General features: G+C 41.8%; 1 protein-coding gene across 1 annotated transcript in view; it reads left to right on the plus strand.

The window, feature by feature from the left end:
* Nucleotides 1-14,612, plus strand: part of SEC23A (SEC23 homolog A, COPII coat complex component) — a 45,821-nt gene that overhangs the window by 17,382 nt on the left and 13,827 nt on the right. The window contains exons 7-11 of the mRNA XM_070755244.1: nt 35-179; nt 495-653; nt 1,073-1,188; nt 5,982-6,105; nt 10,569-10,649. Coding sequence (XP_070611345.1) covers nt 35-179; nt 495-653; nt 1,073-1,188; nt 5,982-6,105; nt 10,569-10,649 — 625 coding nt within the window. The remainder of the gene's footprint in view (nt 1-34; nt 180-494; nt 654-1,072; nt 1,189-5,981; nt 6,106-10,568; nt 10,650-14,612) is intronic.

Below are 14,612 nucleotides of genomic sequence, written 5' to 3' on the forward strand. Positions count from 1 at the left end.
TCCCTGAGAGCAAAACTGTTTTTATTCTTTCTAGATTTTTACAACCAGTACAGAAAATAGACATGAACCTCACAGATCTGTTGGGTGAACTGCAACGAGATCCTTGGCCTGTTCCCCAGGGGAAAAGACCTTTGCGATCTTCTGGAGTGGCTCTTTCCATTGCTGTAGGACTGCTAGAGGTAACACGTTATTTCTGATATAGGAAAATAATTAAGTTAATGTGAGTTCGATTTAAATTAGAAAGATAACTCTTTTTAAAGATGATAAATAATTTCCTGAAACATTTTCTTATAAATATCAAATATGCTAAAATTTGAGCAATAATTACTTTTTCAACTTTATGTATCTAATTTGGACAGTACTATGGACAGCTAATTTAATGTGTAAATAAATAATTGATAATGCAGTTTTGTTTAGAACCTGAATAAATAGTTCTAAATATCAATGGAATGGTTCAGGAAGCTCATTTATTTTTTGTATTTATTATCCTGCAGTGTACTTTCCCTAATACTGGTGCTCGCATAATGATGTTTATTGGTGGACCGGCTACCCAGGGGCCTGGAATGGTTGTGGGAGATGAACTTAAGCTTCCTATAAGATCTTGGCATGACATTGAAAAAGATAATGCCAAATATGTTAAAAAAGCTACTAAGGTAAGAAATTCAATAAATGCTACTTTTCATTTATGTTAGCTAAAAGGTTTGAAACAGAATTTAAAAAGTATTTAAAACATTTACAATTAAAAAAAATATTTGAACCATTGTGACAATTATAGGCTTCAGATGATATACTAAAAAAATTAATATTGATGCACAATATATCAATTTATAGTCAAAATATATTTCATGTGTATGTATAACATGTATAATAGCTATAATTTTGAACATTTTGTTGACATTTTTGTTTATCTTATGTAATCATGGAAATAAATACAGCAAGTCAATGCTATCAAAATATACAGAGAAGGATTAAAAGGGTGTAATATTCATCTTTTTGTTAAAGGGCTGAATATCTTGTGTTAATGAATGGCTATAGAAACTCAAGTAATTGGAAAAATGTCTTTTTTATACAGCATTTTGAAGCTCTTGCAAATCGTGCTGCTACAACAGGTCATGTCATTGACATCTATGCCTGCGCATTAGATCAGACTGGTCTTTTGGAAATGAAATGTTGTCCTAATTACACAGGGTATGTAATATATGAAAGTATATAATTTACTGAAGAAATATTTCAATAAACTGTTAAAAGCATTCACTGTATTTGCTAACTACAGCATATGTAGTTAGTTTGCAAGTCAAAATGTTTGATGTTTATGAATAAACCTTATAAATGATATTTTTTCATTTACTCAAAAGTTAAATTTTATCATTTAATTCTATAGCTCTATTAGGGTAAAATATGCTCTAATTATTAAATAGGATCTATGGGTATTTCTTGACTCATTTGGGACTGTCCATCTCTTCCTCATAATCTGTGTATCAGGCAGACATTAATTTTGATCACATGACCACAGAGTTGTTGCAACAACAGTAACTTCAGACATGATTTGTAAATCCATTTGTTCAGCTCCTTCATAGCTTTGAATGGTCACTGAATGAGTGTTTTAAATTTAGTACTATCTGCAGCTGCTTTTCAAATGAATTTTATTCACTTGCTTGGTGAATTTTATTTCTTCATTAGACCAGAGGTAGGCAAACTTGGCTCTTCTATGACTTGTGGACTTCAACTCCCAGAATTCCTGACCCAGTCATGCTAGCTCAGGAATTCTGGGAGCTGAAGTCCACATGTCATAGAAGAGCCAACTTTACCTACCCCTGCACTAGACAATCCATGATCCCTTGGGCCATTGTTTCAGAGATGTTTCCTTATTAGATTCCTCAATGCTTTTAACAACAATAGAAGTTCTAATATTTCTTAAAAATTCAGGGAAGTACAGTATTCAGAGATGCATTTGTCTTGAAAGACCATGTGGAACTGTATTATTATCATCATCATCATCATCATTATTATTATTATTATTATTAATAATAATAATAATAATAATAAGATTTGTATGCCACCCCTCTCCGCAGACTCGGGGCGGTTCACAACAGTGATAAAGAACAATATGTATTGACAAATCTAATAATTTAAAATCTAAAATAGCAATTGTACATTTAAAAAATCTAAAAACAAGGAACCCCAATATAAAAAAGACATACATACAGTCATATCATGCACTAAAACTACATAGGCAGGGGTAGATGTCTCAGTTCCCCCACGCTTGACGACAGAGGTGGGTTTTGAGGAGTTTACGAAAGGTAAGGAGGGTAGGGGCAGTTCTAATCTCTGGAGGGAGCTGATTCCAGAGGGTTGGAGCCGCCACAGAGAAGGCTCTTCCCCTGGGTCCCGCCAGACGACATTGTTTAGTTGATGGGACCCGGAGAAGGCCAACTCTGTAGGACCTGACCGGTTGCTGGGATTCGTGCGGCAGAAGGCGGTCTCGCAGGTATCCTGGTCCGGTGTGATGAAGGGCTTTATAGGTAATAACCAACACTTTGAATTGTGACCGGAATCTGATCAGCAACTAGTACAGACTGCAGAGTGTTGGAGTAACATGGGCATATTTGGAAAAACCCATGATTGCTCTCACAGCTGCATTCTGCACGAATGGTATGGTAACATCAGGGGTTCACCACAGGAAATGTTTTTTTGACATTTTGTATTATGTCATAATGCTTTTTAATAATTCTATATAATGAACAGTTTTATGTAATTTGTCAAATTTCAATTTCATGGAAGTCATGGGTCCTGGATTTTGAATGCACACTGTAATTTAGCTATTCTGTAATTGGAGACGCCTTGCTCAAAATTACCATATTTTTCAGAGCTTAAGATGTTCCAAAGTATAGCTTTTGGAGAGGAAAACAAGAAAAAAAAAGTCTGCTTCCCAGCAATTTGCCTTCTTGCAGCAAACAGCACAGATGATGTACACTGTTCTGTGCATGTGTGCCTCACCCATAGGAATAACAAAGAATTGGAGAAATGTACTTGGAGTATATTAATGCCAGAAAGTTTTCTTAAATGTAGTCACACTAACTCAAATAGATCTACTGCAAACATCACTAAGTCAGGGTCTAACTCAGCTGCTGTATCTTAATACTACAACAGGCCACTGTTACATTTCAGACTATACTTGTACAGATCCTGTTAAAACTGATGTGGCTTTCTGGAAATATTCCCTTCTATTTAAAAAGAAGATACAATAGCACTGAGCCTCTTCAGATCAAACATTTATTTTTAAAAGCTTTATTTTGTTAAGTTGTATAGAACAATGATAAAGCAATCTTTAAAAGATAACTAATAGTTTAAACATTCTATAGACATTTATAGTTATTGACTTGCCTCCTTGCAGCAAACAGCAAACAGCCATTTTCATAAGAAGACCCATGCTGAATCAGGCCAAAGCCCATCAAGTCCAGCATTCTATGTCAAATAGTGGCCCACCAATTATACATGGGGATCTTGAGCAGAAAGAGAAGGCAAAACCCTCCCTTTCCCTTGACCCCCACGTAGTTTCAGTTTCAGCACAGCCTAACAAGAAAATAAAAATCTGCCTATGCCTCCCAGCAACTTGCCTCCTTGCATCAAACAGCCCCCTTCAGTTTCACTTTCAGTTTTAGCACAGCCTGATTAGCACAAGCAGCTAATGGTTTCAGATTACAGGGATTGCCTTAGCCTATTGCTACCTGCCTGCAGCCTGAAACAACTGATGGTCGTGAGACCGAGAATCAGTTGCTTGTGCTAATCAGGCTGTGTGCTATTTGCTTCAAGGAGGCAAATTGTTGGGAGGCAGAACTCAAAGGGTGGGAGCCAGTGGGTGGGCCAGGCTAGATTCACCCAAATTTTCATCCTCTTTTAGGGGTAGAAAGAATGTGTCTTATATTAAAAAAAAATATGGTAATTACTCTATGATGCACTGTTTCACCCAGTTCAAGGTTATAGGAATCAAAGTTTTTTTAGTACATAGATTATGTGTGTTCTTGAATAAATTATATATTAAAATTATATATTAAATTATATATATATATATTAAATTATATATTAAAGAGACAGTATATATAAAGTAAAATGACAGATACCACCACATTTGTTTACTTCTGATGACCACTTTTAAACATTACTGTCAGCATTCCAGAAAAACCCAACTTCAGTTAAAAACTCTGAGACAAACATTTTCTCAAAGTTTCCATTTATTCAAGTAGGTATACTGGCACATTTGGGAAAACCTGAATCTGAGAGTTCTGGATTTTCCCTCAGTAAATCAAACCCCCAAATCTACCCCCATCGCATAGTCCAATCACCATCCATCCCAATTGGAGCCATCATTTCAACCACTTCAGGACGGATTCCTCTTAACTGCTGCTACCGGTGCATTGCGTGTGCAGCATGGGGATTTTGCTTCTGCTCATGCGCAAGAAGTAAAAATGCACTGAAATATTGTGAGGGAATGCACACGCAAGATTTTGGTGATTTTTTGCTTCCGCGCATGTGTGGAAGCAAAAAAATTGTTGAAATCTCGCATGCGCGAGCATCCCCTCATAAGATTTTTCTTCTGCACATGCAATTCAATTCAATTCAATTTATTAGATTTGTATGCCGCCCCTCTCCGAAGACTCGGGGCGGCTCACAACAATAATAAAAACAATATAACAGTGAACAAATCTAATATTAAAAGAAAAGATATATAAAACCCCAACAATTAAAACCATACAACACATACATACCAAACACAAAATATAAAAGCCTGGGGGAGGTGTCTCAACTCCCCCATGCTTGGCGATATAGGTGGGTCTTGAGTAATTTGCGAAAGACAAGGAGGGTGGGGGTTGTTCTAATCTCCGGGGGGAGTTGATTTCAGAAGGCCGGGGCCACCACAGAGAAGATTCTTCCCCTGGGGCCCGCCAAACAACATTGTTTAGTCAACGGGACCTGGAGAAGGCCGACTGTGGGACCTTATCAGTCGCTGGGATTCGTGCGGTAGCAGGCGGTTCCGGAGGTACTCGGGTACTCTGCAGCAAAAAATACCAAAAATTAAAGAAAAAAATGGTGCCTGAAGGACTGGCACTAGAGCGGTCATGCGCAAATTGTGCAGTCTGACGGCCACTACCAGTGCTCAGTCGCCTATCGCACCGGTAGCAACCCAACTCTGAACCGCTCCTCCTCTAGGTGCAGGAATACCATGACCTTGACTGAAAAGAAGAATGCTATTATGTCTAACTACATTCCCTCTTCTAAATCCCCCCTCCTAATTTTCCGAGCCCAAGACTAGAAACATAGAAACATAGAAGACTGACGGCAGAAAAAGACCCGATGGTCCATCTAGTCTGCCCTTTTACTATTTCCGTATTTTATCTTACAATGGATATATGTTTATCCCAGGCATGTTTAAATTCGGTTACTGTGGATTTACCAACCACGTCTGCTGGAAGTTTGTTCCAAGGATCTACTACTCTTTCAGTAAAATAATACTTTCTCATGTTGCCTTTGATCTTTCCCCCAACTAACTTCAGATTGTGTCCCCTTGTTCTTGTGTTCACTTTCCTGTTAAAAACACTTCCCTCCTGAACCCTATTTAACCCTTTAACATATTTAAATGTTTCGATCATGTCCCCCCTTTTCCTTCTGTCTTCCAGACTATACAGATTGAGTTCATTAAGTCTTTCCTGATACGTTTTATACTTCAGACCTTCCACCATTCTTGTAGCCCGTCTTTGGACCCGTTGGTATCTTCTGATGCTAATATGTCATCCAAGGCTGGCAATTACATTCACAAATATGAAAAATTGTAAATAAATGCAAAAGTACAGAGGTTTTTCCAGATGCAGATATGTGCAGTTTTAGTAGGAGACCCACATTCTAAAAGCAATAAATGACAATGTAACTATTCTTTAGGACTGTCCATATCTGTGTCTTAATGTTTTGTGTGTGTCTTCATATAGAGGTTACATGGTAATGGGAGACTCTTTCAATACATCTTTGTTCAAACAAACATTTCAGCGGGTGTTTACAAAAGATGGACAAGGGCATTTCAAGATGGGATTTGGAGGTACCTTAGAAATCAAGGTAAGAAATGACATTTACTGTAAAAAAATAAGGTTCTGGTGTTCTTATGCCATAAAATCTTATTGTGCACTCAGAGCTAAATAGACCTTTGTGGAAAACAAGTATTGCTAGCAGTAACATTCAGTTTAATTTTTTGAACCTTGGATTAATGTACTTTATTTCACTGTGAAAATAAACTCTTTAAATTGTACAATTTCTTTTCACAATGAAATAAACACTGACTGATGTCCTTGGGTTAAAGATGCAAAGTAAACTTTTAACTGTGCAGCTATGATTCTACATTCATTATTTGGCTAAACTCCATTAATTTCATTTCTTACATGCCCACAAAATAAATTGCTGAATGCATTTTATGTTCCTGTGCAGTTACAGCAAACTCTCTAGTGCATGGGAGTATAATCATAAGTAGGATATTTAAATTCCATTCACATGATGTACTGAATATTTAATAGAAACCTTTGTTGATGTGAAGATTTTTCCCTGTGTGCCATTTCAACAGTTGAGCAGCAGCATATGAAAATAAGGTAATATATATGGTTTATCCCTATATATTACCTCCAGTAATGAAATGGTGCCCAAGAAATAAAATAGCATTGAAAAGAGGCAATAGCTTTAATAGTAAATGCAGATTTTTCATGCTAAGGGCTCAATCTAAATTCTGGATTCTCAGTTTAAAATCATCTCATCCTGGTAAGCCAGTACCTGTAAGAATTCAATATTAGTAATAGTAATAGTAATAGTAATTTATTAGATTTGTATGCCGCCCCTCTCTGAGAACTCATGGCCTCTATACATCTGTAGTATGATTTGATCTAATGTTGAATTAGGAAATTATAAGGCTTCAAAGGACAATAGAAATATTCTAATTCAGATTACTTCTAGAGATCACCCAAATAAATACAGTGGTACCTCAAGATACGAACCCCTCGTCTTACGAACAACCCGAGATACGAACCCAGGGTTCAGAAAATTTTTGCCTCTTCTTACGAACTTTTTTCATCTTACGAACGCCAAACCCGAACTTCCGGGTTCGGCGTTTGAAGCCCCGCAGCCCAGCTGTCACCTTTTAAAACAGCCGGGGGGCTTCCCAGAAGCCGAAGCCGGAAGTTCGGGTTTGGCGTTCGGCTTCGGGAAGCTGCTGGGAAGCCCCCCGGCTGTTTTAAAGGTGACAGCCGGGCGGCGGGGCTTCGCGGCGGCGGCGGCAGGTTCGTAAGATGTAAAATGTTCGGGAGGCTGCTTTGGGTTTTTGGCTGGGAGGGAGGGCAGGAGGTCCGGCGCTGGGGGAGGGAGTCAGGAAGGTCCTCCTGCTCCCCCCTCCCAGTGAAAAACACAAAGACGGTCTGCCGCCGGAGACCCCTTTTTGGCTGGGGGGGAAAGCAGGAGACGCAGGATCGGGCCGGCGGCGGGCGCGGGAAAAGGCAGCAAGTCTGGGACACCCCCCACCCCAGCACTTTGAATCCCGCCGCTTCTGCTGGATACGGGCGATGGGCGGGGCGAGCTGCCAAGCCCCTGGCTTCCGCGCCGCTCGTCCCACCCACCGCCCGTATCCAGCAGAAGCTGCTGGATTCAAAGTGCTGGGGTGGTGGGGCTGTCGGGACACCCCCCCACCCCAGCACTTTGAATCCCGCCGCTTCTGCTGGATACGGGCGGTGGGCGGGGCGAGCTGCCAAGCCCCTGGCTTCCGCGCCGCTCGTCCCGCCCACCGCCCGTATCCAGCAGAAGCTGCTGGATTCAAAGTGCTGGGGTGGGGGGGCTGTCGGGACAAGCCGCGCACAAAGGCCGAGGCGAGGCTGAGCAGGAGGAGAAGCCAGCCAGCGAGGCAGTGGGCTGGGAGCCGCAGGCGAAAGGAGCTCGGGCATCGGAGCGCCGCGCCAGGCATTGTGCTCCGGACCCCGCCCGCAGCCTGGAGAGGGCTGGCGAGGCTCAGTGACGGGAGGCGCGGCTTGATCCGGGAGGCGCGGCTTGATCCGCTGAGCCTGGCCGCCCGGAAAATCCCAGCCCGTGTTGCCCGCGGCGGCGAGGGAAACCGAGCCAGGAGCCGCGGTGATGCTGCTCTCGGCTCGGTTTTCCTCGCAGCCGCAGGCAACACAGGCTGTGATTTTCCGGGCGGCCAGGCTCAGCGGATCAAGCCGCGCCTCCCGGATCAAGCCGCGCCTCCCGTCACTGACCCTCGGCTCCCCCCCCTTACCAGCCCCGCCGCGGAAGGCTCCATTCTGTTCCCTGCCGGCCCGATTGAGCGGCCGGCGGTCTCCATTCAGGGAACAGAATGGAGCCTTCCGCAGCGGGGCTGGTAAGGGGGGGAGCCGAGGGGGGAGCCGAGCCCAGCCCCGTGGCATTCGCTTTCCTCCCTTCCGCAGCCGACTGATCGTGGGCTCCTTCGCAACCTCGGAGAGCTTCCTGGTTTTCGTGAGCTTTCATGCCCTGGAAGCTCTCCGAGGTTGCGAAGGAGCCCACGATCAGTCGGCTGCGGGTGGGAGGAAGGCGAATCCCCCGTGGGCTCCGTTACATCTTCCGCTGCCAGCCAGGCCATGCTGGCGGCAGCGGAACAATCGCCTTCCTCCCGCCCGCAGCCGACTGACCGTGGGCTCCTTCCCGAGCTCCCTTCCTGAGCCTCCTGTTTTCTCTCCCCCCCCCCCCTCGCCCCTTCGCCTCCCTGTGTTCCTAGGAGAAGTGCTGGGGATTGAGGCAAGACAGACCTTCTGCTCCTCACCAGCACTTCTCCTAGGAACACAGGGGGGCGAAGGGGCGAGGGGGCGGAGAGAGAACGGGAAGCTCAGCATTCCGTCAGTCGCAGCGCTGGCTGTCAACTTTTCTTTTTAAAACTGGGCAGGAGCTGACTTGCCTCCCCAGTGCTAAAAAGAAAAGTTGACAGCCAGCGCTGCGACTGACGGAATGCTGAGCCTCCCGTTTTCTCTCCCCCCCCTCGCCCCTTCGCCTCCCTGTGTTCCTAGGAGAAGTGCTGGGGATTGAGGCAAGACAGACCTTCTGCTCCTCACCAGCACTTCTCCTAGGAACACAGGGGGGCGAAGGGGCGAGGGGGGGGAAGAGAAAACGGGAGGCTTAGCATTCCGTCAGTCGCAGCGCTGGCTGTCAACTTTTCTTTTTAAAACTGGGCAGGAGCTGACTTGCCTCCCCAGTGCTAAAAAGAAAAGTTGACAGCCAGCGCTGCGACTGACGGAATGCTGAGCCTCCCGTTTTCTCTCCCCCCCCTCGCCCCTTCGCCTCCCTGTGTTCCTAGGAGAAGTGCTGGGGATTGAGGCAAGACAGACCTTCTGCTCCTCACCAGCACTTCTCCTAGGAACACAGGGGGGCGAAGGGGCGAGGGGGGGGGGAGAGAAAACGGGAGGCTTAGCATTCCGTCAGTCGCAGCGCTGGCTGTCAACTTTTCTTTTTAAAACTGGGCAGGAGCTGACTTGCCTCCCCAGTGCTAAAAAGAAAAGTTGACAGCCAGCGCTGCGACTGACGGAATGCTGAGCCTCCCGTTTTCTCTCCCCCCCCCTCGCCCCTTCGCCTCCCTGTGTTCCTAGGAGAAGTGCTGGGGATTGAGGCAAGACAGACCTTCTGCTCCTCACCAGCACTTCTCCTAGGAACACAGGGGGGCGAAGGGGCGAGGGGGCGGAGAGAGAACGGGAAGCTCAGCATTCCGTCAGCCGTAGCGCTGGCGGTCAACTTTTCTTTTTAAAACTGGGCAGGAGCTGACTTGCCTCCCCAGTGCTAAAAAGAAAAGTTGACAGCCAGCGCTGCGACTGACGGAATGCTGAGCCTCCCGTTGTCCCCCCCCCCCACCTTGCCCCTTCCGGTTTCGGCGTTCGGGAGACCGCTGGGTTCCCAGCTGTCTCCGAACGCCAAACACCAAAGCCGAACTTCCGCTTTCGGCTTCAGGAGACAGCTGGGAAGCGGCACGGCTCTTTTAAAAGATGACAGCCGGCCTGGGGGGCTTCCCAGCACCCCCGAACCCTGTGCTGGGAAGCCCCACAGGCCGGCTGTCACCTTTTAAAACAGCCGCGCTGCTTCCCAGCAGTCGCGGAAAGCCGTTTTTTTTGCGGGGTTTTTTTGGTTGCACGGATTAATTGACTTTACATTGTTTCCTATGGGAAACAATGTTTCGTCTTACGAACCTTTCGTCTTACGAACCTCCCCCCGGCACCAATTAAGTTCGTATCTTAAGGTACCACTGTATTTTAAAGAAAACCAAGTTTGGTCTTATAATATGAGAAAGTATTGCATAAACACTAGAAGAACTTTTACTGCAAAATATATAGTTTTGAGGAAGAAACCTAACCATTTGTTTAGCAAAATTATAGATACTGTACTACTTTTCAAAGATTAACTGTTTCTACTACAAATTTATTTTAGATAGAACAGCTGCTTAGTTTCACTTTCATAGGCTACAGTAAAATTACTGAAGTGAATTTTAACCCACCTTTTGTATATTATTCTCTTTTACTTTGAAATCTATGTAGACTTCAAGAGAAATAAAGGTATCTGGAGCAATTGGACCTTGTATATCTCTTAATTCTAAGAGCCCTTGTGTATCAGAAAATGTAAGTTATATAAAATGAAAATCAAGTACTGTACTGTCAATCTATGATGATTCTTTTCAACATATGAAATACAATAGAATTTTTATTCTTTGTAGAATAACCCAAATAACTATTTTGTTACTTAGTTACATGTTTGATTAGATGCCATCAAGTCAGTGTCAATTCTTAGTCACCACATAAATCCTGGAGGATCTGATCCCAATCTGGTCCTTCATCTCTTCCATTCATTGCCACAATAATTGAGTCTCTCCACCTTGCTACTCATCCTCTTTTCTTTACATTTTTCCTAACAGTAAAGATTTCTTCAGAGATATCTTGGTCTTCACATAATGTGTCTGAAATAGGATAATTTGAACTGGCATTTGTATCACAAGCAAAAGTGCTGGGTTTATTTGTTTGATGATTCATTTTTGTCATTTTCTTGATATTTTAGAGACGTTATCTCCAACACCAAAGTTTCAAAATATCAATATTCCTCTTATGCTGCTTTTTCAAAGGCCAGCTTTTGCTTCTATAATGTCACAGAACATGACATCTGAATATCTTTTTTTTTCCATTGCTACTTTAGTAAGTTCTGGTCCGTAACATGTTTCTTGATTTCTGATTACTGTTGCTAGTTGATCTTAAAAGATGGAAGTTATTTATAGACTCCTCACATCCTGAACATAAACTGTTTTGACTCCTACCCTCAATGCTATAGAGCACTGCACACCAGAACAACTAGACACAGTTTATTTATTTTGTCAAGTATGTATTTATAATATACATAGATATAACATTGCTTATAAGATGGGTACTGATAAGAGGTAACAATTGTACAGGGATGGTAGGCATGCTGGTGTGCTTAGGCACTCCCCTTACTGACCTCTTAGGAATCGGGTGACGTCAACAGTGGACAGTCTAAGGGTAAAGGTTTAGAGGTTTGTTGATGAAACAACCACCAGGTAGTGAGTTCCAGGAATTAACCACTCTGTTGCTAAAGATGTATTTTCTACAGTCAAGTTTGGGGCAGTTCGTATCTGTTGTGTGTTCGTGTGTTGTTCTGGTTGAAGCTGAAGTAGTCGTTGACAGGTAGGACTTTGTAGCAGATAAATTTATAAGCTATGTTTTGGTCGTGTCGAAAGTGACGTAGTTCTAAGCTTTCTAAGCCCAGGATTTCAAGTCTGGTTGTGTAAGGTATTCTTTTACGAGAAGAGGAGTGGAGGGCTCTTCTAGTAAAGTATCTCTGACATGATGCAATGTGAGTTCCAATCAGATGAGCTGTGTTCAAGGATTGGTCTGGCAAATGTTTTGTATACTCTGGTTAGTAGTGTAATATTACGGGAGAAGAAGCTATGTAAGATTAGGTTAACAACTCTTGAAGCCTTTTTGGTGATGTAGTTGCAGTGGTAGACTATCTTCTAAACAAATAATTCCCTCATCACTGTCAAACTATTTACTAAGTCTGCATTAGTATTAATCTTCTCATTGTTCCATTACCCATCTCCTCCCACCAATGATTATATGACTATAACTATTGTTTGTACCCTTGCAATTTATATTGAGTGGCTTCTAATATGGTTTGATTGCTTATTTATCCGGACTATCATTAAGTGTTGTACCTTATGATTCTTGACAAATGTATATTTTCTTTTATGTACACAGAGAGCAGATGCACCAAGACAAATTTCTTTTGTGTCCAATCACACGTGATCAATAAGTAATTTTATTCTTTTCGGCATTTTAATATCTACACTGTCAATTCTAAGCCAGGTTGCTTTATCTTTTGCCATTAATTTGGTCTTTAATCTTACTCACATTTTTAAACTATGCTTTCATTATTAGTGCTTGCAGATCATTTGCATTTTCAACTATCAGAGTAATGTCATTAGAATAGCACAGGTTACCGATTTTCTTCCTTTAATTTTCAAAACAGGTGTATCTTTTGCAAACAAGCTCCTCCCAATATGCATTCCACAAGTAGGAAGAATATGACAGTTTAGGGAAGTAGCTAAGGTGCTGGCCTAGAAACCAGGAACACTTGAGGTTTGGCCTCAGTCCTGAAAGCCAGGTAGGTGTCATTTAGGCCAATCATTCGGGCAGCCCAACTCACCTCACAGGGTGGCTGTTGTGGGAAAATAGGAGGCAGGAGTTTAGGTATTTTCATTGTCATAAAAATATAACAACAACAACAACAACAACAACAATAATAATAATAATAATAATAATAATAAGGTATACAGTTGTTTCACTCTTTTGTCACCTGTTTTAGCCAGGGGCTTCCTAACCTGTGGATAGGATTTTTGCATGAGCACAATGAGATTTTCTGCAATAGCCTGTATCAATATTATAGAATAGAATAGAATTTTATTGGCCAAGTGTGATTGGACACACAAGGAATTTGTCTTGGTGCATATGCTCTCAGCGTACATAAAATAAAATATACATTTGTCAAGAATCATGTGATACAACACTTAATGATTGTCATAGGGGTCAAATAAGCAATGAAGAAGCAATATTAATAAAAATCTTAGGATATAAGCAACAAGTTACAGTCATACAGTCAACATGGGAGGAAATGGGTGATAGGAATGATGAGAAAAACTAGTAGAATAGAAGTGCAGATTTAATAGAAAGTCTGACAGTGTTGAGGGAATTATTTGTTTAGTAGAGTGATGGCGTTCAGAAAAAAACTGTTCTTGTGTCTAGTTGTCTTGGTGTGCAGTGCTTTGTAGCGATGTTTTGTGTCCAGGATGTGAGGTGTCAATCAATATTTTCCCCACCCTCTTTTTGACTCGTGCAGTATACAGGTCCTCAATGGAAGCCATTTAAAATTTATAATTTATTTATTCGACTTCTATGCCACCCAATCCTGAAGGACTCCCAAAGGACTCTAAAATACTACTGATTTTTTTTCTTTTTCTTTCCTTTTTCTTGTGAGAGCTTCCTTATCCTCAAAATCTGCTCAGAAATGTAGAAACCTCTAATCTTCTAGAGAAAATTCTGAGGTACCAGGGAGTTATGGGTAAAAAGAGAGCAAATGGTCTGCCCATTTGCTATTATTTGCTATTATTTCCATCTACTATCATTTATATACTTTTAAAACAAAATTTTGCCCACAGTAGTTTTAAATTTTAGGCCGCAATGAATCTTAATTTTAAAAATAGATATCTTTTTAATTGCATTCTGCTTTCTCTTACTTAACATTCAGAGTCAGTGGGAATCGGGTAGTGTATACACCAGCATCATTCACTAGATCATTTTCTTATAGATTAGACTAAGTGGCATCCAAAGGTTTGATTCAAATTTTCTCTCTTCTTCTGCTGGCCTCCCTTTGTGTTCCCAATCCACTTGTAGAGGATTTTGGAATCCTCTGGAGCAGATTTGGTGGACAGATGAGAAACATTGGTGAAAGATTTGATTTATTCTTTGATTAAGGATTCATGTACACTGCATCATGAAATATACCTGCAGGAACTAGTCCAGGCAGGAATCAAAACTGCCAGGAGTCAAAATTGACTCCAAGGTACAGACATGGACTTTACAACATCATAAAATTACATTAGCAAGTTTCTTTTGAAGCTGTTAGAGATAAAGTAGATAAGAAAGTTTGAGCTCATTTATATTATCTCTTGTGCTGTCTTTCTGGTTTCTACCACTAAAATAGCTGTTGTTTAACTGTTCAAGGCATTTGTAGCTTCATTATTTCAAAATTTCCCATTTTGTTTATTTGTTTGGATCTACACAAGGAATGCCTTGCTAAGTAGCAGCATAGATACTCCGTTGTTTACTTTTAGCCGTTAGATGGCATTTTGTTGCTTTCATTTTTAGATACTCCATCATGCATCTGAAGTGAGCTTTAGTCTTTCAAATTGTTTTTTTTAATATAAAATATAAAATATAAAATGAGCTAAGCTTTTGAAAATGTTCATTCTTTTTGGAGAGGGCATTATTAGTGTTCTAGAAACAATTATTATGTGGACT

This window comes from Erythrolamprus reginae, chromosome 1, assembly GCF_031021105.1.
Source record: "Erythrolamprus reginae isolate rEryReg1 chromosome 1, rEryReg1.hap1, whole genome shotgun sequence".
In the NCBI taxonomy this organism is placed as follows: domain Eukaryota; kingdom Metazoa; phylum Chordata; class Lepidosauria; order Squamata; family Dipsadidae; genus Erythrolamprus; species Erythrolamprus reginae.